Source organism: Delphinapterus leucas, chromosome X (assembly GCF_059928025.1).
Source record: "Delphinapterus leucas isolate spDelLeu-1000000601 "Yukka" chromosome X, BTC_Dleu_Yukka2, whole genome shotgun sequence".
Taxonomy (NCBI): domain Eukaryota; kingdom Metazoa; phylum Chordata; class Mammalia; order Artiodactyla; family Monodontidae; genus Delphinapterus; species Delphinapterus leucas.
Genome location: NC_143150.1, coordinates 117,379,702 through 117,406,426, shown reverse-complemented (window position 1 = coordinate 117,406,426; position 26,725 = coordinate 117,379,702). Strand labels below are relative to the sequence as shown.

Here is a 26,725-nt window from a genome sequence, read left to right as displayed (position 1 = left end):
TCATTTTGGCATCTATTGAACTTATTGTATGAACACTCATGATTTTAATCCAGATTCATAATTGAGAAATGAAATAACTATAAACATGGTTCGGTTTGTGCTTTTCTTTTTCCAGCAACGTCTGGAGCTTGTATTCAAAGTGACATATGCAGGTGGTAGAGGCAGAAATTGTTGTTTTTTTTTTTAAATTATGGGCTTTAGATTTTTCCTAGTCCAGATTTTGAGTCTGTACTGGGCAAAAGAAGATTGTGTGTAGGGGGTATTTTTGAGGTATTTTCTTTAGAACAACTTGTTAAGGCATCATTCAGTTATAAGTCAAGATTTTATTATATTTAATTACTGTAGATTCACGTTGACAGAATTGTAAACCAAATAGGTATGGATTAATTCTAATCACATGTTGCACAAATATTCTTATAGCTGGCATTCATTAAATTATTATTATTAGTTATAATAGTTACAGCCCACAAGGACAGTACTTGCATTTGAAATGTTAACGCTTTTGATTGTTTTCACATATGATGCACGTTAGCTACCCACGTTAGGAAGAAAATCTATGTTATTCTTTTTTATGTGGATAAAAACCAGCAGAAGGATTATGATTTGATGTTTATTGATATTTCATATTGAGTAGTTTTGATTAAGAATGGTTTAGGGGGCTTCCCTGGTGGCGCAGTGGTTAAGAATCCGCCTGTCAATGCAGGGGACACAGGTTTGAGTCCTGGTCTGGGAAGATCCCACATGTCGCGGAGCATCTAAGCCTGTGCGCCGCAACGACTGAGCCTGCGCTCTAGAGCCCACGAACCACAACTACTGAAGCCCAGGCGCCTAGAGCCCGTGCTCCGCAGCAATGAGAAGCCGGCACACCGCAACAAATAGTAGCCCCTGCTTGCTGCAACTAGAGAAAGCCCGTGCACAGCAACGAAGACCCAGTGCAGGCAAAACTAAATTAAAAAAAAAAAAAAAGAATTGGTTTAGGGAATTCCCTGGTGTCCCAGTGGTTAGTACTCTGTGCTTCCACTGCAGGGGGCCCAGGTTCAAACCCTGGTTGGGGAATTAAGATCCTGCAAGCTGCACAGCAAGGCCCAAAAAAAAAAAAAAAAAGAAAAGAAAAAAAAATTGGTTTAGGGAAATGGTGCTTTTTCATATATTCATCACTGAACTTATAAGAAATGAGGGTCATCAAATGTATGAAAGGAAGGGCCAGACTGGACTTTTTTTTTTTTTAAGAAGAAAAGCAATATTTTTATTATGGTCTTAAATAACAAGACTGAGTTTTAATAACCAGAACTGGTGGAATTGACTTGATGTGTCAGTTAGCTGATGAGAAGGGGAAAGTTGACAGAACATTGGTGAAGGCAATGATCGGGAAAAGAAAATCAGTTCTTGTTTATACCTCACCAGTTGGGATTTCTCAGTAAGGTAGTTATAAGATGATATAGTGCGGGAATAAAGACGCAGACCTACTAGAGAATGGACTTGAGGACACGGGGAGGGGGAAGGGTAAGCTGGGACAAAGTGAGAGAGTGGCATGGATATATGTACACTACCAAATGTAAAACCGATAGCTAGTGGGAAGCAGCCGCGTAGCACAGGGAGATCAGCTCAGTGCTTTGTGACCACCTAGAGGGGTGGGATAGGGAGGGTGGGAGGGAGATGCAAGAGGGAGGGGATGTGGGGATATATGTATATGTATAGCTGGTTCACTTTGTTATAAAGCAGAAACTAACACACCATTGTAAAGCAATTATACTCCAATAAAGATGTTAAAAAAAAAAAAGATGATATAGTGAAACTGCTGAGGTTGTTTTTGGTTTTGTTTGTTTGGTTGTTGTTGTTGTTTTCCCAAGAGGAGCCTGATTTTTCAGTAAGTAAAGCTGGGAAGAAGAAAGGTGTTTTTTTGGAGTAAGATGCTATTCTAAGAAAGACTACCAAGTAGAAATGATCATTAAGATAGTCAAGTAGAATATTTTGGCTTTTCTGCCTGCAAAATGAACCTGAGATAAAATTTACCAAGATGCTCTGCATTTCTAGTTTTCAAACGTAAAATGAAATAATTAAGTTTTCTCAAATCTCAAACCAAATCCAAATGAGAAAAATAACCTCTGCTGGACCACACTGAAGATAGACATTATTACTCCTAAATTTAACTTCTTATAAAACATCGTCAGTTACCACAAAAAAAATTGAAGTACACAATAATTTAGAAAACATTTTAAAATTACCAAATATTATGACTTTAGAAAAAAATTTCAAGTTTAATTTTTAATTGTAATCTCTCTGCATAACTGAATAATGAAAAACAACGTATTCTATCTACATCTGCTAACATCATACCTTCCAAACCTATAGAGAACTTCTTATTCATTTATTTATTTATTTTTGGCTGCATTGGGTTTTTGTTGCTGCATGCGGGCTTCCTCTAGTTGCGGTGAGCGGGGACTACTCTTCGTTGTGGTGTGCAGTCTTCTCATTGCAGCGGCTTCTCGTTGCGGAGTACAGGCTCTAGGCGTGCGGGTTTCAGTAGTTGTGGCACGCAGGCTCAGTAGTTGTGGCACACAGGCTTAGTTGCTCCGTCGCATGTGGGATCTTCCCAGACCAGGCAGGGCTTCAACCCGTGTCCCCTGCATTGGCAGGCGGATTCTCAACCACTGCGCCACCAGGGAAGCCCTAGAGAACTTCTAATTAATGAGCTTAGTAGCAATTCAGTATTAATGAGCTGAAGAGTATGTCATTGTCCTCTCTATCAGTTATCTGTTACTGCAATAATACTGTGTATTAAACAACTATAATAGCTCAGTAGCATGTAATAAACATTTCGTTTTGCTCACAAGTGTACAGATCAGCTGAGCACTTCTGCTGATCTTGGCAGACTTGATTTGGCAGTTTTTTGGGTCTTGGTTGGAGTTCCCTCGTGTTTACAGGTCTGCTGGCGGGTGGCTGATCTAGGATGGCCGTGGCTTGGGTGACTCAGCTCTGCTTCACATGGTCTTGGAGCTTTCAGTAGACTAGCCTGGGATTTGTGGTAGTGGCACAGTTTCAAAAGAGAGAGCATGGAAGCATACAAGGCCTCCTGAGGCCGGCTTGGAACTGGTACATAACACTTCCACCATATTCTTAAGTCCAACTCAAGTCACAAACCCAACCCAGCTTCAAGGTCTGGGGAAGGACACTCTTGATGAGGGTGGCTGCAAAATCACATTAAAAAGAGCATGACTAGAGGTTGGAGTAGAGAATTGGGGATACTTTTGCAATCAATCTACCGTATCACTTTTCATCTTTCTCCACCTGAATTGGCCGGATTTCTTTTCTTGGGCTGACTGTTTCATAGGCAGTCTAGCAAGAAAGAGATCCTGGGTCTCAGCACCTACTGAAATGGGCAGTGCAGGTAATCCGTTACACAGAAATATCTCTTCAAGAGAGAGGTCCTTTGGGAATTTCTGCCTATGGTTTGTTACCAAGAAGAAAAAGAAAATCATGTCAGAAAATTGGTTTTTATGTGACGAGAGAAACAAATCAATTACGTAAGTAAAATTTGAAGTGTTTAACAGGGAAAAATTAAATGTTGCCATTTAATTTTCTGTAGATTCTGAATAGCCACAGATATTTGAACCAAATACAATGCATTGTTATGTTTCTAGCCCTATTAGTAAAAATCTGAGATATTAGAGTGGGCAAAAAAAATGTAGAGTTAGAGCTTCAGAGCATCAAAATACCTTGATTGACCAGTTTTCCCTGTGCTCCTCCCTCTCCTCCCCGCTGATGAACTCACTGCTTTGGTAAAATGTCCACCTGGGAAGGGATAATGATGCTTCATGTGAATGTACCTACTGATCTCAGAACAAATCGTTCCTCATGGTTATGTGTGGGTTATCTTGGTATTCATAACACTTAGCACAGTGCCTTACATGGGCTAGGTATTCAAGAAGTTATTTATTGCATTTTAAGTATGGGAATGTAGATTTTTCCCCCCCTTTTCTGTCTTTCCATTTCCAGAATTGGTAACTCACCTTTTTGACAGCAACATCCAGGACAAGGATAGACAGGACTATTGGGTGTCGATAGACGTCCCAGACTCCTACTGTGGTCCTCGGCTGCAATTTCCTCTCACTTTTACTGATATTGATTTACTTATTGAGGCCTTCAAGCAACAACAGGCAAGTAGAAGCAGATACTGTCCTGATTCTTGTACGTAACATGTGCCATCTGTTGAATGAATAGATGAAAATACTACAGCAGAAATGCATTCCCTTGGGGAAAAACTTCACATTAAGTGAGAGCTACCCTCTGCTTTGCTTAACCCATTAAATACAAATCTCAGGTGCACAGAAACCTCCTCTCTGTCTATTGGCTTACAGTATTTCCTTGTTCTTTTTCTGAGGTTTAATTCACATACTATAAAATTCACCATTTTAAAGTGTATGATTGATTCAGTGCTTTTTAGTACATTCACAAGATTGTGTAACAATCACTAATATCTAATTCCAGAACATTTTCTTCACCCCCAAAAGAAGTGCCGTACCCATTACCATTCCCTCCTCCCCCACTCCTGGCAACCACTGTTCTACTTTCTGTCTCTGTGGATTTGTCTCTTCTGGATATTTTGTACAAACGGAATCATGTAATATGTTTCCTTTTGTATGTGGCTTATTTCCCGTAGCATAATGTTTTTAAGGTTCATTCATGCCATAGTATGTTTCATCACTCCTTTATTTTTATGGCTGACTAATATTCTATTATATGAGTATACCACATTTTTATCCATTCATCAGTGGATGAACATTTGGATTTTTTCTACCTTTTGGCTATTATGAGCAATGCTGCCATGAACATTTATGTGTAAGTTTTTATATGAACATATGTTTTCAATTCTGTTGTTTCTATATCTAGGAGTGGAATTGCTGAGTCATATGGTGACTCAATGTTTAACGTTTTGAGGAACTGCTAAATTGTTTTCCACAGTGGCTGCACCATTTTACATTACCACTAGTAATAGGTGAGGGTTCCAGTTTCTCCACATTTTTTGCCAACACTTGTTATTTTATGTTTTTAAAAAATTTTTAATTTTATTATAGCTATCCTAGTTGTGTGTAAAGTGGTATCTAATTGTGGTTCTCATATGCATTTCCCTAATGGCTAAGATGTTGAGCATCTTTTCATGCTTACTGGCCATTTGTACACATTCTTTAGAGAAATGTCTGTTCAGATCCTTTGCCCATTTTAAAATCAGGTTATTTGTCTTTTTACTATTGAGTTGTAAGGGTTCTTTATATATTCTGGATACAAGTCCCTTATCAGATATACAATTTGCAAATATTTTCTCCCATTCTGTAGGTTGTCTTGTTACTTTCTTAATAATGTCTTTTGAGGCACAAAAGTTTCTAATTTTGATGATGTCCAACTTATCTCCTTTTTTCTTTCGTTGCTTGTGTTTTGGCATCATATCTAAGAATCCATTGCTAAATCCAAGGTCATGAAGGTTTACCCCTATGTTTTCTTTTAAGAATTTTATAGTTTTAGCTCTGACATTTAGCTCTATGAGCCATTTTCAGTTAACATCTCTATATGGTATGAGGTATGGGTCCAACTTCATTCTTTGCATGTGGATATGCAGTTGTCCCTATACCTTTTGTTGAAGAATCTGTTCTTTCCCCATTGAATGGTTTTGGTTCCTTTGTAAAAAATTAATAGGCCATAGCTGTCTGGATTTATTTCTGGACTCCCAATTCTTTTCCGTTGGTGTGTGTGTCTGTCCTTATGCCAGTACCACACTGTCTTGATTACTGTAGCTTTGTGGTAAGTTTTGAAATCAGGAAGTGTCAATCCTTTGACTTTGTTATTCTTTTTCAATATTGTTTTGGCATTTAGGGTCCCTTGCAGTGAATTTGAAGATTGACTTTTCCATTTATGCAAAAAAGCCCACTGAGATTTTGGTAGGGGTTGCACTGAATCTGTAGATTGCTTTGGGTAGTATTGTCTTCTTGACAATATTAAGTCTTCTAATCCATGAACATGGGATGTTTTTCCATTTATTTGGATCTTCTTTAATTTCCTTCAGCTATGCTTTATAATTTTATACTTTTCAGTGTACAAGTCTTTCACTACCTTAAATTTATTCCTAGGTATTTTATTCTTTTGGTTGCTATTATAAAACGAATTGCTTTCTTAATTCCCTTTTGAACTGTTCATTGTTGGTGTATAGAAACACAATTGATTTTTGTGGGTTGATCTTTTACTCTGCAACGTTGCTGAATTCATTTATTAGCTCTAATAGGGGTGTGTGTGTGTGTGTGTGTGTGTGTGTGTATTATTTTGGATATTCTATATACAGGATCACATCATCTGTGAATAGAGTTTTACTTCTTCGTTTCTGGTTTAGATGCCTTTTATTTCTTTTTCTTGCCTAACTGCTTTGGCTAGGATTTCCAGTATAATGTTGAATAGCAGTGGTGAGAGTGGACATGCTTTTCTTGTTCCTGATCTTAGGGAGAGAGCTTTTAATCTTTTCACCATTGAGTTTGATGTTAGTTATGGTTTTGTTTTGTTTTGTTTTTAATAAATGCTGTTTATCAAGTTGAGGAAGTGTCCATCTATTCCTAGTTTTCTGAGTGGCTTTATCATGAAAAGGTGTTGGAATTTGTCAAATACTTTTTCTGCATTAGTTGAGATGATTGTGTGTTTTTTTCCCTTCATTATAGTAATGTTGTGTATTACATTGGTTAGTTTTCTTATGTTGAACCACTCTTATATTCCTGGAATAAATCCCACTTGGTTATGGTATATAATTCTTTAGAAATTCTGTTGGATTTGGTTTGCTGGTATCTTGTCAAGGATTTTTGCATTTTATTTGTAAGGGATACTGGTCTGTATTTTCTTTTTGTGTGGTGTCTTTATCTGGCTTTGATATCAAGGTAATACTGTCCTCATGAAATGAGTTAGGAATTGCTTCCTTCTATTCTATTTTTTAGAAGAGTTTGAGAAGGATTGGTGTTACTTCTTTAAACGTTTCATAGAGTTCACCAGTGAAGCTGTCTGGTCTTGCACTTTTCTTTGTTAGGAAGTTTGTGATTAGTGATTCAATCTCTGTGTGTTCTAGATCTGTTCAGATTTTCTATTTCTTCTTGAGTGTTTTGATAATGTGTGTGTTTCCAGGAATTTGTCCATTTCATCTAAGTTATCTAATTTGTTAGTATACAGTTGTTCATAATATTCTCTTATAATTCTTTTTATTTCTTTGAGGTCAGTGGTAATGTCCCCATTTTCATTTCTGATTATAGTTATTTGCACTTTCTCTCTTTTCTTGGCCAGTCTAGGTAAAATTTTGTCAATTTTGTAGCTCTTTTCAAAGAACCAACTTTTGGTTTTGTTGATTCTATTGGTTTTCTGTTCTCTATTTCATTTATCTGCACTCTAATCCCTATCTTCTTCCTTCTGCTGGCTTTCCGTTTAATTTGCTCTTCTTCTTCTAGCTCCTTAACTCATTACTGATGGGGGGATTTTTGTAGAAACTAATGCCTGTGGCTGGCGATTTTTATTTTGGCTGGCCAGAAAGTCAATTCTGTTATTTCACTAACACTTTGCAGGTTATTACATTCAGTAGTTATATCTGACACACCTGTAAAGTCTTCTAATTTTTGTGAAATGTTGTCTTCTATCCACTCTTCTGTAGAAGCAAAGGAGCATTCTCCAGCACCACGAGTTTCATTTTCACTTTCCGTATCAGAATCAATCACTAAGGTTTTTTGTCTTTTTGTTGGTCTTATATTCACATCGTCTGAATCAGAACTATATTCTGAAGAACTGTCATCTTCTGGACACTAGTATATATGTTGCTTGGACAGTCAGAGAAAGTTTCTGCATAAAATTCACCGAACAGTTCTTCTTCACTCAAAATTTCACAATGTGTCATTTTTGAAAATTTTACGTTTATGATATACACAAGGTTGGAGCAAAAACCTAATGGAGCAAAATGTGAATGATGATGACAATCATAAGTTATATAATGAACGCTTGATCAGTTTTAAGCTCTAACAACTTTGCATGGTGATGTTAATTGTATCACTCTCTAAAAACGTATTGATATGTCTCTGGTCAATGATGTTCAGATAACAAAAGACATATTAATGTGTCTCTGGTCAATAATGTGTTAAGCATTAAGTCAGGCTTTTCATTCGAGATCTTTCTTCTTTCTTAATGTAGGCATTTACAGCCATACATTGCTCATTGAGCATTGCTTTTACTGTATCCCATAAGTTTTGGTATGTTGTGTTTTAATTTTTGTTCATCTCAAAGTATTTTCTAATTTCCCTCGTGATTTCTTCAACATATTCAAGAGTATGTTGTTTAATTTCCACATATTTGTGAACTTTCCAGTTTTCCTTCTGTTATTGATTTCTAGTTTCATTCCACTGTGGTCAGAGAAGATACTTTGTATGATTCCAGTCTTTTAGAATGTATTGAGGCTTGTTTTGTAGCCTAACATCTGGTCTATCCTAGAGAATGTTCCATGTGCACTTGTAAAAAAATGTGTAGTCTGCTGTTTTGGGTGGAGTAGTCTATAGATGTCTCTTAGGTCTAGTTGGGTGTGAGGTCTCCAAAGTTTCTTTTCTTTTAGGCTGTGTTCACCTAGTGTTTCGAAAGAGATTTCCTTGAACACCAAGAGCCATTAAGAAAGAAAGAAAGAAAGAAAGAGAGAGAGAGAGAGAGAGAGAGAGAGAGAGAAAGAGAGAGAGGGAGAGAGAGAGAGAGAGAGAGAGAGAGAGAAGGGAGGAGGAGGGAGGGAGGAGGAAAGAAAGGAGGAAAGAGGGAAAGAAAGAGGGAGGGGGGAGAAAGAGGGAGAGGGAAAGAAAGAAGGGAAGGGAACAGAAGGGAAGGAAAGGGAAGCAAGGAAAATCTAGTCTTTGCAGATTGGCTCTGTGTTGGTACACTCCTTTACTGCTTAGTCTGGCTGTTCACAAATCCATCTTAGCCTTTTCTTTCTGCTTGCACTGTGCCATTTTTAAGTTGCCTCTTTCTTAATTCAGCATTGGTTGCTGTGAGCTTTGACTATCTTCCAGAGTTCTGACAAAGTTGGGTCTGACAGGTTTTTTTGTTTGTTTGATCTGGTTTTTTGGCTTGATTTTTCAGTGTTTCTGCAGAGGGATGGGATCTTGGAACTACCTACTTCATTATTTTCTGACATCACCCCAGAACCCTCATTCTCAGGTTAGGACCTTAAGGGTGTACCCTAGGAGTAAGAGTGAATGAGAAGTACTGGCTCTGTAGGGACTGAAGCAAAATTTTGAATCATCTAATTCCTGAAATTGAATTGATATCATCCTAGACAGCTAGTGCTCCTAGCCACCTGCCAAGAGAAAATTTCAACCCTCTCTGTAAGAAAATAGGGCCTTAAATGATTTCTTCAAGTTTTCATATACAGTATCCAGAACTTAACACAAATGTTAACCAGGCACAGGAGGATGCAAGATTCACAAAAGAAAACTGAGGCAAACAGCAAACAATGGAAACAAACCTATAGAGTTTTTCAATAATGGCATTATCAGACTCAGAGTTGAAAATAAATATGCTTAATATGCTCAAGGACATAAAAGCTATGGCAAAAATTCAAGGAGCTATAATAGAAAAGATAGACAATTTCGATTTTATAAAAATGAAAAATATATGATGCTAAGGGAAGAATAAAAGGTTCAACATAGTGTACAATGTGCTCCCATTTGTTAACAAAATTAATAAGCATTATATATTTTGATTTTTAAAAATTGAGATAAAAGTCACATCACATAAAATTGATTGTTTTAACCATTTTAAATAAAGTGTATGATTCATTGGTTTTTAGTATATTCACAATGTGGTGCAACCATCACCACTATCTAATTCCAGAACATTTTTATCATCTTCAAAACAAAACCCTGTACCTCATTCCCTCTTCTCCCTAGTCCCTGGCAACCACTAGTTTACTTTCTGTCTCTACAGATTTGCCTAATCTGTGCATTTTATATAAATGGAATCATATAATATGTGCCTTTTGTGTCTGGTGGCTTCTGCTTGGTATAATGTTTTCAAGGTTCATTCATGTTGTAGCATGTATCAGTCAGTACCTCATTCCTATTTTTGGTCGAATAATATTCCTTTGTGTGAATATACCACATTTTATTTAAGGGATTATGTACCTATACATGTGTTTGCATATTCATATGTGGTTATATTGATTTTTTTAAATTTATTTTATTTATTTATTGTTTTTGGCTGCGTTGGGTCTTCATTGCTGCGTGCGGGCTTTCTCTAGTTGCGGCAAGTAGGGGTTACTCTTCGTTGCGGTGCGCGGGCTTCTCATTGCAGTGGCTTCTCTTGTTGCGGTGCATGGGCTCTGGACGCGAGGCCTTCAGTAGTTGTGGCGTGCAGGCTTCAGTAGTTGTGGCTCGCGGGCTCTAGAGCACAGACTCAGTAGTTGTGGCACACGGGCTTAGTTGCTCCGCGGCATGTGGGATCTTCCCGGACCAGGGCTTGAACCCGTGTCCCCTGCATTGGCAGGTGGATTCCTAACCACTGTGCCACCAGGGAAGCCTGGTTATATTGATTTTTATATGCTTGCAAGTGCATAGAATATTTTTTGGAAAGACACTCAAGATACTCTTAACAGTGGCTGTTTTGGGGAATAGGGAAAGGAGACTGAAGTCTGGGGAAGAAGGAAAATTGCTTTTCATTATTATACTCCTTTTTGCTGTTTAAATTTTTATTTCAACTTTAGAAATGTGGGGTTTTTTTTTTCATTTAAAAACTAGTTACTGTTTTAAAAAGAAAATCCTTTCAAAGTAATATTTTCCTCCCTCAGTGCCTTTAAAAGAATGTGAGTATTTTATTCAAGTTGCCATTTAATCTGAATATATTTGTAAACATAGAAATCAACTTCTGAGTTAACTCTTTTGAGTATTTAATATTGCTATAAACATGATTATAATGCTACTTAAAGAGAAGTAGACTGGCTTTGTAGGGACTAATAATACCAAAGTGATTTTAACCAATTGAAAAAGGACCCAGAAAAACCATTTTCATAATAGGGATTTTCTGTTGTTGCAATATATCCTCAATGATTATTTGTTAATTTAACTTAATAAAACAACTGCCTTTTCAGACAGTAATTACTCTGATTAGCACTACAAATGGTCCAGAAAGTCTACAGTGGCAACTTAAGGTAACACAGAAGCCAGTTTTGGGAATCAATAAATTAAATATGGAAATTAAAATAAATCATGCTATCAGAGTGTTTTGCCTGTTCCTTTAAAATCTGGCTAAAGATTTGACTCACCGATTTAGAATGCTTTTGTGGGGAAAATCCTTAGCAATCCATTAGGTTTGGAGAGACAGGAAATGTGGGTTGCTCCCCACTAATTAACATCCAGGGGACCTTCTCTTTCCTCCTAATTCTCACATTGCTTCCAATCCTGCTTCCTGGTTTTTTTTAAAAAAAAAAAGTTTGGAGAATTTCATGATTAAATAATTTTAATAGGAAGTAGAAATGGAAAATAATTTCATTATTTTAATAGGAAGTGGAAATGGAAATTTCAGGACACCACGAGATAGGATTGTTCCAAAGGGTTCCGTCTGTCCTGAATCCCATGCCCAAAGCGTTATCTGAACAATATGTAGATATGACCTCTCTCTCAGCCTCCAATAATCTAAACCAGTGCTGTCCAATAGGAATATAATGTGATCCACATACATAATTTAAAATCTTCTAGTAGTCAACATTATAAAGGCAAAAAGAAACAAGTGAAATTAATTTTAATAATGTATTTTATTTACTCCAACATATAAAATTATCATTTTAATATGTATTCATATTAAAAGTTTTTAATGAGATGTTTTACTTTTTTTTTTCATACTGTCTTTAAAATCCAATGCGTATTTTATGCTTACATGACATCTCAATTTTGACTGACCCCATTTCAAGTGGTCAATAGCCCCATGTGACCAGTGTCTACTGCATTGGACAGTACAGGCGCAGACACTCCTGACTAGAAAGTGGTGTTAGCATCTGTTAAATTTGTATCAGCTACATCACTTTTTGAATTATGTATTTGGAATAGTTCATAATTAAAAAAAAGAGAGAACAACACACTCTATTTAAAAACAAACAAACAGAAAAGCCTGGAAGAGAAAACCCAGTAAATCTGTCCAAAACAATGCTGTCATCAACACTGTAACTGGAGGAGATCAAGGGGTGAATAGTCATAATAGGAGCTAATCTGAATGGTTTATTTGAATTGGCAATATGTTCTATACTTACACTTGTATATAAGTGTGCTTGCTGTCCTGTAAACTCATGTCTGTGCACCAAATATTGAGCCACACCTAGGACACCTGGCTCAGGAGTCCCTTGGGGCCTGTCTGGCTACCTTGTGAGACCTCCTAACCCAGCACCCCCATCTAATTCCCAGCCCCAGGGCAGGAGGTCGCAAGCAAATGCAAAGCAGCTCCTCTTGAACAATCTCTCTGCTTCTCCCTTTCTACTTCTCTCTCTTTTCCCTCCTTCTCTTTTCTTTACTTTTTTGCCTGCACATTTCCTTAGGGCAAGGAAGTCTCCTTTTTTTCTTGTCACCTCTCTTGGGCTCTAAGGACCAAGAATAATAAGAAATGTTCTGTGAATGGGTGATGTCAATTAAGAACATGAGAATATAGACGTCCTAGGAACCATTCATTCATTCAACTTACATATCTGTAGTGAGGGCTTATTATGTGCCAGATACTATGCTAGGATAATCTATTTAAAAATAATTTAGAGGTTGTCGTGAACTACAGCTACCTGAAACGTGCTCATATGTTCCACCTATATTGCTTTCTACACACTCATGCCTTTTCTCCTAGTTCATTATATCTATTTCCTCTCCTTCGCCCTCACAGATACTTCATGCTTATTATGTCTTAGAGGTGCTATTTGAAACCAAGAAGCTCCTGCAGCAAATGCCGAATTTCACTCACATAAAAACTTCTCCCTCCAAAGAGATAACAATCTGTGGTAAGTTTCAGAGCAGTGTTGCCAAATTAATATTTAGGAGCCTCTTGGTTCTACATCATTGGCCTAACTTGAAAACTGTGTAAATTGGACTGTGTTAAGGGAAAAGTGTTAATATAGAGTTTTCTATCATGATAGTACTGTTTCCTATCTTGTCTTTGTTTTGCATACCAGCTGGCAGGAATTAATTATGTGAGAAATTAAAGAACTCATAGCTTTTTATAAAGGCAGGCAGCATTTTAATACAGAAAATCACCCATGGGTGGAATAAGTGTTCTTTGCCCTCCCTCTGGCTCTCATTATCTTTGTTCAATGTAGCTTTTTCTAGGTGGGCCTCTGCATGCCACTTATGCTGGGAAGAGAAAAAAGCAGGGTGGAGACTAAATTCTTCTCTGCCCTCGGCTGCTGTTTTAGATTTTTCCACCTGGTCTCTGCAGCTTTTAGAAGAGTGGGAATGTCCCAGAAATCTGTTCCTTGTTCTTCTAAATAACAAGAGCTGAGATTTTGTTATCATATAGGCCAGTCTGACAGGATATTGCTTCAAGAAGCAGTACACATTGAAATTCAACACAGTTGGTGCTCAGCGTGCTTGCAACTGTCTGAGAATGGAGTGCGTGGAAGGAACAGCAATTCCCTTAACTTCTAATTAAGCCTTTAGGTTACAAAACAGTGATTGTTATTTTCCAAATCAATTTTTGCCCATGTTTCTTTTACTCTGGCAGGTAGAATGGATTTGACAGTCTAATTAAACTATTTCCATTCGAGCATCTGATAGTGGCGACAGGGACTTGATGTAGCAGTACGTGCTCCTTGACATGTCCTGACTCAGGCTTTTGAAGAGTCCTTAATGGTTCAATGCCAACCGAATCAGGCCACCACATCTCTGCCTTCCAGACGATGCATCTCAGCAGTGGGGACCTTTTATTTAAGGCCTCATCAGCACTTACTTTTCATGGAGATAAAGAATTTTGGGTCATGAGGCTCAGGAAGCGATGCCAACCCATGAAGCCTCTGGAGCCAAGGCGAGGTTTGCTCTCAGAGTGTATATAATAGGCCAAACAGGGAGTGTGATCTGCTCCCATATGTTTCCAGTATACCTCCAGTTGCCATTGGAGACTTAGCTTTGCATAAAAGGATCTGGAAGAAGACATGAATTAATTAGAGGGCATGTAAGTCCTGGAATCATGCAGTGTAAGAACTGAGTGGTTCTTACAGAGACCATCTAGTCTATCCCTTGCTCTTACGGATGAAATTGAGGCCCAGAGAGAAAAGTGTATTGCCTTCCATGCATTTCTGTGTAGTAACTTGTCGCCCTCTCTCCACCTCAGCTTACTCAGCTGGTTAGTGGCAGAGTCAGAATTAAAAATCAGATCTTCTGCATCCCAGGTTAGAGCCAACTCCGTATCTGCTATCCCAACTCCCATCATGCACTGCCCTGACTGATGTTTCATTTTCCATCATGAGACAAGGACTAGGGAATGGATTGATTGGACAGCTCCATTATTTTAAAGATACCCACATCTTGGCAGGGCATTTATTTCCAGACTTTTTCCATGTAGCACCATTGATAGAAGGAAAAACCAAGGCCCATAGGTTCCCATAGCTTAGGAATTATTATTTTCTGTCTTTAATAGCCCCATTGAACTTAGAAAAATTTGGTCATCATTTAAAATAAAATTTAAAATCAGGGCCATATTTTCATAAACATCCTCTGTTTAAGACAGTATTAGGAAAGGGGGAGAAATTATGATGAATCTTTACCATTATTTTAATTTCCAGATGCATTTTTTTACATGCACATCTAAACATGCTACACATTTCTCAACGTGCATGAAATATAGTAGGTGTTTTAGTTTATGTTATAAATGATAACCAGTTATGCACTTAGGTTTTTGTATGCAGTGGAAATATCTTTCTGTGGCTGCCTTTCCATGATACATTGAGTTTTATCTCTTGCTGTCCAACTAGAAGTTAAAAATATTTTTAGGGAGTTCCCTGGTGGTCCAGTGGCTAAGTGCTCCCAATGCAGGGGGCCCAGGTTTGATCCCTGGTCAGGGAACTAGGTTCCACATGCCTCAACTAAGAGTTTGCATGCCGCAACTAGAGACCCTGCATGCTGCAAGGAAGATCCTACACGCGGCAACGAAGATCCCACGTGCCGCAGCTAAGACCTGGAGCAGCCTAATTAATTAATTAATTAAAAAATAATAAGGCAGCTTATGAAAAAAATGAAAATAAAAATATTTGTATAGCCTCAACTCTTAATATGCTGAAACCAATTCATTTATTAGCATACCAGCTGCAACAGTTCTGACTACCCAAATCTTTGGGGTTTTTTGTTTTTTGCTTTTTTTTTAACTGGAACCAAAGCTGCTAATAGTAGCTTGTTTTATTGATATGAAGTGAAATACTTTGTCCATTAAGGCATTGCAGATATTCTAAAGCTCCCAATTAAACAAATTCTACAGAATACCTGACTCACAGCATTTTTATTATTATGCTTGTCTCCTTCTCAGAAATTCCTCCCTGCCATCAGAACTCATATTTTTCTGATGTGGCCTCAGAAGCACTAACCACACACAGATTTGGCAAACATATACATGCCTCTGCTGTGTCAGCCCGAAAGGCACCTTTATTCTCAATGGTGTACATTGGTGCCTCTCCTTTAAAGCAGCATAATGTAGCTGCTGAGTGAATGAGCTCATATTTTCTTAGCTAAAGTTGTTGGTTTTTTTTTTTAACCATCTTTATTGGAGTATCCTGAAGAAAATTAGGAAAACAAAATAATTAAAAATATATATTTAACTGATAAGTAAAGTCCTTCCATTTTTATTTCCTTAGATTTGGAGTGAGAGCAATGAGATTTAAGTATACGGTAGTATTAATATGCTCTTAATATTGTAGTCATTTTATAAATAAGTGCTGGTGATGTAGGATTTTAATTTTATTATTCCCATTATAATTGGAGTCATCTCTTGTATATATTTGGTTAAGTTTGGTTGTAGCATTTTAAGCAAACTGAGGAAAAGTATTCCTGAATTAAATTATATTTGGTAATTAAGTTGGATACAAGGAATAAAAATTTATGATCAGAGGTTATGAAAGTCAAATATTTACCTAGAAATAGTTATCCAAATAGGGCTTTTGAATACTCACATATTTACTCTTGTTTTTAAATTAATGGCTTCATCTATTTATATGTTTTCCCTTAGTTGGCTGAGTTTTATAAAGCCATGCTTTCATTTTTGTTTTCTCTAATAGTCTCATCAAGAGAATGTCAACTATCTACTCAAAATTTTTAAGTTTCAGATGCTACTGCTGGAGCATATTTTTGAAAATGTGGCTTTAAAAACCTTTGCATTTAGAAATTAAACTTAATTATTGAGTGCCTACTATGCAGCAGGTACTATGGGAGGCATTTGGGGTTTAATGCCAATATAGATGATACTGCTGTTCTCCTAGAGATTACAGTGTAGGTAGTATAGAACAATCACTAAGAGCTTCAGTTTTTTTTGTGTGTTTTTTTTTTTTGCGGTGCGCGGGCCTCTCACTGTTGTGGCCTCTCCCGTTGCGGAGCACAGGCTCCGGACGCGCACGCCCAGTGGCCACGGCTCACGGGCCCAGCCGCTTTGGGGCACGTGGGATCCTCCCGGACTGGGGCACGAACCCGTGTCCCCTGCATCGGCAGGCGGACTCTCAACCGCTGTGCCACCAGGGAAGCCCAGAGCTTCACTTTTGAAGAGAGATAAAGTTGAGTTTGAATTCCAGCTCTGCTACTTGGTAGCTGGGCAACTTTGCATAAGTTACTTAACTACTCCGAGCCTCATTCGTAAAATGAGTATGATGAAAACAATACCCATCTCATAGAGTGGTTGTAAGGATTGAACAAGACAGTTCACGTAAACCCTTAGTCTAGCACTTGGCACAGAGTGGCACAGAGCACTTGGCACAGAGGCCCATCCCGAAGGGAGGCCCATAAATGGCAGGAGTGAATAGGTAATTGCCACATCGGATGCTGTCCCCTATAGGAAAGGGGACAAAGTTTCCATAGAGTGCTATGGAAACAAATTGTCTGTTGAATTAATATCATCATAGGGTAAAAACCCGATGTCCTGAAAACGCTTGGAGTATATCAGTAGTATTTCAGTTTTTAAATTCTGTTACGTATCTTTTCAAATTAGAGTTTTTGTCTTTTCAGTTTTTAAATTCTTGTTCCTACTGAATAGCGATTTTTCATTTCATTTCCAGGTGATTTGCATGGGAAACTGGATGATCTTTTTTTGATCTACTATAAGGTAAATGATTATTTTGCTAAATATTTATATTTTTGTTGTGGGAAGGCAGTCCTAGGACAAATAATATTAGTTTTATTAGGGATAGGTACAAATACAGATATAATAGGACAGTTTTTATCCAAGAAGTTGAAAGATTTGGTTTTTTTCACACATTTCACAAAAAATTTTTAAAGATTTAATTTGGGTCTTTGTTTAATATTATTGTTATCTGTAGATCCATTAGGATTTGTACCTGATTGTATTTATGTTCTTTATTACATGGCAAATGTCTAGATGGCAGAGGAAGGGGAGGGAAACAGTCTGTTTTATTTTATTGTTATTTGGTTCAGAAGTGAGCATGCCACAGCAGTATTTTCCCCCATTGTGCACTAATGATGCATGAAAGGAGTCCCCCATAGCAAGTTCCAAACTGCTCTTCTCTTCTCCACCCTGATTCATCATTGCCAGGCTCAGCTGCTCTTCCAGTGCTATGACTCCTCTTTGTTGGTTGGGTTTTTTTTTTTTTTTTTGCGGTACGCGGGCCTCTCACTGTTGTGGCCTCTCCCGTTGCGGAGCACAGGCTCCGGACGCGCAGGCTCAGCGGCCATGGCTCACGGACCCAGCCGCTCCGTGGCATGTGGGACCTTCCCGGACCGGGGCACGAACCCGTGTCCCCTGCACCGGCAGGCGGACTCTCAACCACTGCGCCACCAGGGAAGCCCTGTTGGTTGGGTTTTGTTTGCGGGAGCCCGCACAGAGGGCACAAAGCAGCTTGGCCAGCATGGAGTTTCTCTGCATCTCTTCGATTGGCTGGCTTCATTTCTTTCTCTGAGCCAGCAGTTGCAACCTAAATGTTTGCTTCTGGGTTGATTGCATATAGAAAATTGATACTGAGGTGACCTCTGCCTTCGCAGTTGTACCCCTTTGTCTCTCTTTTTGATTAATACATCATCCCCACAACTAGCATGTTGAATAATTGGGCATAGCATAGGTGTCTCAGATGGCCTGAAAGAAAATATATTCTGATTATTATGATGGGAAATCAATTTTACTCTTTGGGGACTGTGAGAGCTTGAGTAAGCCACATAACCTCCATGACCCTTAATTTCTTTTTTGGCTGCAATATTCTTTTTTCTTTTTTCTTTTTTCTTTTTTTTTTTTTGAAGTACGCAGGCCTCTCACTGTTGTGGCCTCTCCCGTTGCGGAGCACAGGCTCCAGACGCGCAGGCTCAGCGGCCATGGCTCACGGGATCAGCCGCTCCGCGGCATGTGGGATCTTCCCGGACCGGGGCACGAACCCGTGTCCCCTGCATCGGCAGGCGGACCCCCAACCACTGCGCCACCAGGGAAGCCCTCTTTTTTCTTTTTTTTAAATAGTATTGACATATAGTTGATTTACAATATTGTGTTAGTTTCAGGTATACAGGAAAGTGATTTGGATATCTGAATCACTTTCCTGTACACCTGAAACTATGCTATACAGTAAATTCTTTTTATTTACCTATTTTATATATAGTAGTGTGTATCTGTTGATCCCATACTCCTAATTTATCTCTCCCCCCACTTTCCCCTTTGGTAACCATAATTTTGTTTTCTATGTCTGTGAGCCTGGCTCTGTTTTGTAAATAAGTTCATTTGTATTATTTTTTAGATTCCACATATAAGTGATATCATATGGTATTTGTCTTTCTCTTTCTGACTTACTTCACTTAGTATGATAATCTCTAGGTCCGTCCATATTGCTGCAAATGGCATTATTTTTTTATGGCTGAGTAATATTCCATTGTGTGTGTGTGTGTGTGTATATATATATATATATATATATATATATATATATATACACCACATCTTCTTTATCCATTCATCTGTCGATGGACACTTAGGTTACTTCCATATCTTGGCTATTGTGAATAGTGATGCTATGAACATTGGGGTGCACATATCTTTTCAAATTAGAGTTTTTGTCTTTTTCGGATATATGCCCAGGAGTGGGATTGCTGGATCATATGGTTACCATATTTTTAACCTTTTTTTTTTTTTTTGGCTGTGTTGGGTCTCCGTTGCTGCGCGCAGGCTTTCTCTAGTTGTGGCGAGCGGGGGCTACTCTTCATTGCAGTGTGCGGACTTCTCATTGCGGTGGCTTCTCTTGTTACGGAGCACGGGTTCTAGGCACGTGGACTTCAGTAGTTGTGGTGCATGGGCTTCGTTGCTCTGTGGCATGTGGGATCTTCCCAGAGCAGGGCTCAAACCCATGTCCCCTGCATTGGCAGGCGGATTCTTAACCACTGTGCCACCTGGGAAGTCCCTATTTTTAACTTTTTAAGGAACCTCCATACTGTTCTCCATAGTGGCTGATTTACACTAATTTACATTCCCACCAACAGTGTAGGAGGGTTCCCTTTTCTCCACACCCTCTCCAGCATTTATTTGTAGGCTTTTTGATGATGGCCATTCTGACTGGTGTGAGGTGACACCTCATTGTAGTTTTGACTTGCACTTCTCTAATAATTAGCCATGTTGAGTATCTTTTCTTGTGCCTGTTGGCCATCTGTATGTCTTTTGGATAAATGTCTATTTAGTTCTTCTTTGGCTGCAGTATTCTTGAGCTTCCACCCCATAAGAGGTTGTCTTGTGAATAAAACAACATAAATATCCAAAAGCATTTTTTTTTTTTTTTTTTTTTTTTTTTGCGGTACGCGGGCCTCTCACTGTTGTGGCCTCTCCCATTGCGGAGCACAGGCTCCGGACGCGCAGGCTCAGCGGCCATGGCTCACGGGCCCAGCCGCTCCGCGGCATGTGGGATCTTCCCGGACCGGGGCACGAACCCGTGTCCCCTGCATCGGCAGGCGGACGCTCAACCGCTGCGCCACCAGGGAAGCCCCCCAAAAGCATTTTTTAATGTACTAAATTATAATAGAAATACAAGGTTTTCATTTCATTCATTCAGAATGGGAGCTTGGAAGGGAATGGAGGAAGCCAAACCAGGAGTGGATGAATGGAGCCAGCACTTAGGAAGAGGTTCGGTTGAGACTGCAGGAGGCCTAAGCAAAGGTCTAGGGCCTGGTAGCCAGAGAGTGGGGTCAGGAGAAATAGAAGGCCATCCAGGTAGTGAGCTGGTGTTGGGAAGTCCAGCCAAAGGTTTGCCGGCAGGGAACTGAGGGTTCTGGTAAATAGGGCAATTCTGGAGATCAGCTACGGAATCCAGTCTGGGCAGGGAAGGAAGAGAGGCCAGGATGGCAGCCAACTGGGAGAAATGGGTGGAATGAAGGATTGCCATGCTCTCTGAGGTCAGGGCAGGAGGCACAGGAAGCAGGATGGCTGGGAAGTTGCAAGGGGAGTAGTCCTAGGGGATGGGTGAGTCCAAGGTGGAATCCAGAATGTGGGTGGCTGAAATGAGTGAAAGAGAATATTAGGGATGAGGAGGTCAAGCAAGTGGAAAGCAGGTGTGTTAAGTGGGTTGGCCTTAGGACTGAGAGATGAGATGCAGAGGAAGGACGTTTAGTCAGAGCTCATGGGCCTAGAAGGAGGAGAGGCTGGCAAAGTGTTAGTCTGTTGGTGGCTCTAAAGAGGAAGTGGACCCACCCCAACTCCTGACCCTGAGGTCTCCATCCTGTGGAAGAGTGGGTCCTTTCCTTCCAGAGGGCTGCAGGAGTCAGGAGTCTAGCACCATTCCGAAGGGAGGCCCAGATTTCCAGAGGGAAGTCTTTCTGAATGAGTTGAAGGCAAAAGGGAGTTTATTTATGCAGTTTGAGGAATGAGATTTGTTTAAGTCTACATAGCACCATATAAATGTTCAGAAGTACAGTCCTGCTATTTTTGACAATTACAATCTGAGGAAGGAGGAGGGGGTGGAGGTATGTGGGGAATAGCCACAACAGAAAATCTGGTAATTATTTTTCTAGAGGTCTTGGAAAATATAAAAAAAGGAAAATAGTTGAGTAAATTAAATGGGAAAAGTGACTTCCTAGGCAATTAGAAAATTTTTCAAGAGGTAGTTGAAGATATTAAGGTGCGATCAGGGAAAGGACTCTGGAGTAGATAGATGCAAAAAGAGAATGTTTCTTTAATTCCATTGGCAAAACTAAATGGAATATATAAAACTGGAAAGTGCTAATGTAAAGATTGAACAGGAGGAGGTGGGTGGTAAGAAGTACTATAAAAAGGACTAAAGGTGAAATGATAGCATTCACATGAAAGCAAGAAATATTTTGAGTGTTAACCAATGACGGTGTTCAGGAAGTGGAGATTGAGAGCCCAGCGATGAAAGAGTATGGAACTGTTTTTGGCCCCAAAGATATCACAGTTTAGTGGGGTAGGTCACCTAATGAAAAGACAAGACAGTTCAGGTTGAGACATGTTATAACTGGGGTAAACGAGTTTCCAAGGGAGCACATTGGAAGGGCGTCTAAGTCGTGGGAGACTTCCTGGAGGAGGTGACATTTAAGACAATCCCTTCAAAGAGTTTTAGTAATTTAGTAAGTGCCTAAATCATGAAGGAAAGTTCTGAAGGATCAGAAAAGATTTTATTCCCACATCCTTTTTGTGGTGTGCTGCAATACATGATGGAATCCGTACCAGTGATCGTTTTTGATTGTTTTGACATTTTTGGTTTCTTTAATATTTGGTTGTCCTTACAAATTCTATCATGTAGCACCTTAAGACTAAGCTAGACAGTTTCAGCTCACAGTCCTATCTGGATTTGAAGGGAATTCTTTCCTCTGGGTTCCACACGGTTAACCATGGCACACCTTTCCTAAAAGGGCATCCCAACTTTATATGGCTTCAGATATCATCAAGTGAAGCAATTTACATGGCATTAGTTAGGTCATATTTTTAGACTTTATTTTCTGAAAAGGTTAATTTTAATCAGCCACTCTTGCTTAAGAGTGACCAATTTGGAATACTTCGTTCAGATCCTTTTCCTCATTGACGAGAAAGCTTGAAATTTTAGACCAAGTATTGGCAAGTTAGTCTGTTAAATTGATGCTGTGTGTGGAAACCTCCTACAGTTGAAAAAGAGCTGCACATGCACAGAGAGAAGCTAATTACCTCTCACCCCTGTGGGTGTCATACTGATGCTGTCCATGGAAGCCACGCAGCCTTGTTTTCCTTTTCTTTCTCTCTTCTCCACCATCCTCCACCCCACACCCTATGCCCCAAATTTTCCGGCTGTGAAGGTCATTAAATATTTTCTTTTTTCTCTATTGCTGATATGCTTCCCACTGTCACAGTAGTCAATTCTTTACCTTTTGAGATTAAGGCAGTGTGTTATAATCAGAACAGATCTCTAAAATAGAGTTTGCAAAAGAAATAAAAATTAAAATAATGTGGAGTTGAGGTCCAGAGGTTATTGTTTGATGTGCCTCGGGAAAATGCCCCCCCAAAATTGTGATAACTTCTAGATGTCTTATGTAAAATACTTCAGTGGGAAATAGGTCTCCTTATCTCTACTCAAGTTAATTAATTGTGATCTGCTATTTTTTTCCCCCTGAAGGTCATCTAATGCTGTTCAGAGTTGTAGTTACCCCAGGTTTTCTATATTTGTCAACTTGATCACCATGTCATAGATGGTTTGTTATATATCAGCTGCAGAATAAGCCAGAGAGTTTGGTTTACTGGAACTGAGTGAAGGATGGGTTCCCTCAGCAGCAGTGTTTGCTTCTTTGAAGAAAATCCAGAGAAATCTCAGTAGCGTAGCTAGAAGCCTAAATATCCTAGAGACCCATGTCCCAGGAGACTTAGCTATTCTTTTTATCTGTTTTCCAATTCTCTTATTATTCTAAGACTAAAACGTATTTGAACTCAGACTATATAGAGTAATACAACTAGTCCTGGCTCAACAATGCAGTTCTTATACATCCAAATATGTCTTGCCTTTGCCTTCAGAGGCTCAACACTTACAGAAGTTCAGTATATATTTAGGACTCCTTTTAGAATCACTTTCACAGACAGTAACATTTTCTGTTGAACGAGCTTCATTATCACAAATCAATCTTTTGAAGACGTGTGATTTTTTGAAAAGGTTAAAACTTATTGGGTGTCAAGCATGCCATGTAAGGTGGATGGCTTAGTTGACCCTTACTATTAGGGGCTTAAAATTAGGTTTGACTAAAGAAATTCGGTATTCATTGCTCATAGTAGAGGTGAAATACCTATAAAGTTTGGTTTAACTGGGGATGAGTTCTACTACCAGAAAATTGGTCATTCCAGTGGAAAATATGTTTACATATTTTCTCAAATTTTGACTGTTGCTTTTCTCAAATTTTGATATTAAGGTTTTATTGATCTTATGAAATAAATTGGAGAGATTTACATCATTTTCTATGGTTTGGAACTTAAATCCCTTGTTCTCAAACTTGGCTATACATTATAATCACCCAAGGAAATGGGAAAAAAAAACTACTGATACCTGAGTCCCACTCCCAGAGATTCTGATGGACACCTAGGAGTCTCCATGTGATTCTAATGTGCAGCCAAGGATGGGAATCACTGGTTTAAGTAACATTAAAACTATTTGCTCTTGAAAATTGAGATAGAGCTCTGCTATAAAGCAACATGCAACCAATGCACTTTTGAAGTTTTCTACTTCTTTTGAATCAGTTTTGGTAGCTTCTAATTTTCAAGAAAATCCTCCATTTCTCTAGATTGTCAAAGTACATTGCCACAGATGCCAATATTATGTTCTCTCTCTCTCTCTCTCTCTATATATATATACATATATATATATATATATATATAGTTTTAAAATTTACTTCTGTATATCTTTGTCTTTTTTCCAATCTTTAATCTTACATTTATTCTCTTTTTTCACTTATCCTCAATCAGGCTCATGATGAGTTTTATCATCAATTTTATCAATTTGTTCTTTCAAAGAATCACCCTTTGGATTATATAGCTTTCATTTTTTTGTTTTCCATTTCATTAATTTCAGCTTTTATCTTTATTTGATTGGTTTTATTTTTATTTTTCTAATGTCTTAAGATGAATACAGTCTTTCATGTGCATCTTCTTTAATAATAAAGGCATTTAAGGCAATGCATCTTTTCTAATTTTAGTTTTAACTGAGCCTTCTGTTGAACTTATAATATTGCTGTTGATTTCCTCTTTGATCCAATGGTTATTAAGACTACAATTTTTAATTTCCAAGGATCTTAATTCAAGAAGCTGGAATTTTTTGAATCATATTTTTATTTACTTCATATTTTATTGGATTATGATATGAGAATGTATTCTATGAAATGTTTCTTATTTTGAATTTGTTAAGGATTTCTTTGAAATCAAGTATATGATTGATTCTCATGAAGCCTCTGTGGACAAATGAAAAATTAATTGTATTCTCTATTCATAGGATGCAAAGTTCTTCATATATCTATTAAGTTCATTAGTTGTACAGTTGACCCTTGAACAATGCAAGAGTTAATCCACGAATAACTTATTGTCGGTCCTCTTCATCCACAGTTCCTCTGTGTCCACAGATTCAACCAACCATGGACCATGTAGTACTGTAGTGTTTTTTTTTTTTTTACCTATTATATAATGAAATTTATTTATTTATTTTTTATTGGGGTATAGTTGTTTTACAGTGTTGTGTTAGTTTCTACTGTACAGCAAAGTGGCGTTCCCTGTGCTATACAGCAGGTTCTCAAGTACTGCAGTATTTACTATTGAAAAATATCTGCATATACGTGGACACTTGTAGTTCAAGGGTAAACTGTATATTCAGTTTTTTCCATCTATATCTTTCTAAATATGTATATTGTATATTTCTGTGTAATAAATTACCCCAGTACTTAGTGGCTTAAAACTGCAAACATTTAGTATGTCACAGTTTCTATGGTTCAGAAGTTTGAGTGCAGTTTAGCTGGGTGGTTCTGGCTTAAGGTCTCTCATGAGCTAGCAATCAAGCCTATTGGCCAGGGCTGCACTCATTTGTAAGGTTGACTGGGGTTGGCAGACCCATTTCCAAGATTGCTGACTCACATGGCACAGCATTTCAGTTCCTTGCTGGCTGTTGACAAAACAGCCACATGGGCCTCTCCACAGGGTACCTGAGTGTTCTCATGACATAGCAGCTAGCTTTCCCCAGAGGGAGTGATCCAAGAGAGAGATCAGATAGGAGGCTGCAGTATCTTTTATGACTTAGTCTCCAAAGTTGCACACCATCACTTCTGCTTTTTCTTATTCCTTTCTTAAAAGCAAATCACTAAGTCCAGCCCACATCAAGGAATGGTAAATTAGGCTTCACCTTTTAAAGGGAGTGTCAAATAATTTGTGGACATTATTTTAAACCAATAATTTGATCTGAATGATTTACTATGTTTGTATTTTTTTAAAAATCTTCTTGCATTTATAGTAGCTAAATATACAAAGCAAAAACTTGTTCTTTTGTTTATTGAATACAAATTTATGAATTGTATCTTCTTTATAAAGTGCCTGTTATTATGATATAATGTTGCTTTATCATCATGTTTAGCACTTTTAATACTAAAAATTCCACTCTATCTAATATTAATATTTGCATTTTTGCTTTTTCTTTGTTGTATTTACCTTGTTTTCAGTCTCCCTTTTTTTTTCTCATGTGTATTTCTCACAGACTATACATACCTGAGTTTTGTGTTTTAATGTAGTCTGGTAGTCTTGGTATGTTAATGGTAGAATTTAACCCACTCACATTTAGTATAACAACACATTTTTTTTTTTTTTTTTTTTTGCGGTACACGGGCCTCTCACTGTTGTGGCCTCTCCCGTTGCGGAGCACAGGCTCCGGACGCGCAGGCTCAGCGGCCATGGCTCACAGGCCCAGCTGCTCCGTGGCATGTGGGATCTTCCCAGACCGGGGCACGAACCCGTGTCCCCTGCATCGGCAGGCGGACTCTCAACCACTGCGCCACCAGGGAAGCCCAACAACACATATTTTTGAAAAATGTCCTTCTATTCTACTTTGTTTACTATTTATTTCTCTTTGTTTCATCCTTTTTTTCCTTTCTTTTTGCTGTTTTGGTGAAGTTTTTTAAATTATTGTTTTCTTTGGCACTTTTACTGTGCTTTTCCATTCATTAGTCATTGTCTTCCCATTCCAGACATTTCTAATAAATGATGTATGTATGTATACTTCTCAAATAGCTATAACTTTATTCCTCCACCATTAGCCTCTCTCTCCTCCAGTAAGACAAATGTACTTGTTTTCACGTTTTCCATGTACATCTCCCATTCAGATGAGATTTGTAGAGAATTTTACTTTTCTCCCTTCACCTCTCCTGCAAATCCTTAGCTATTGTTCATGCCATATTTTTAGTTCTTGACCATTATTAGATTTCCTTCATAGTATGTCTCTTCTATTTCTTGAATCCTTGCTTTGTACTTAAACACAATTTCCATATTATTGCTATTGATTTATATTTAATTACATATTGCAAGGTTCATTGTTCACATCTGTATT

At 38.4% G+C, this 26,725-nt stretch overlaps 1 protein-coding gene across 2 annotated transcripts in view; it reads left to right on the top strand.

Moving 5' to 3' along the window:
• PPEF1 (protein phosphatase with EF-hand domain 1) overlaps window positions 1-26,725 on the top strand; it is an 80,366-nt gene that overhangs the window by 5,928 nt on the left and 47,713 nt on the right. For both annotated transcript variants that reach the window (XM_089904739.1, XM_089904740.1), the window contains exons 2-4: window positions 3,997-4,157; window positions 12,901-13,015; window positions 17,261-17,307. In XM_089904739.1, coding sequence (XP_089760865.1) covers window positions 3,997-4,157; window positions 12,901-13,015; window positions 17,261-17,307 — 323 coding nt within the window. The remainder of the gene's footprint in view (window positions 1-3,996; window positions 4,158-12,900; window positions 13,016-17,260; window positions 17,308-26,725) is intronic.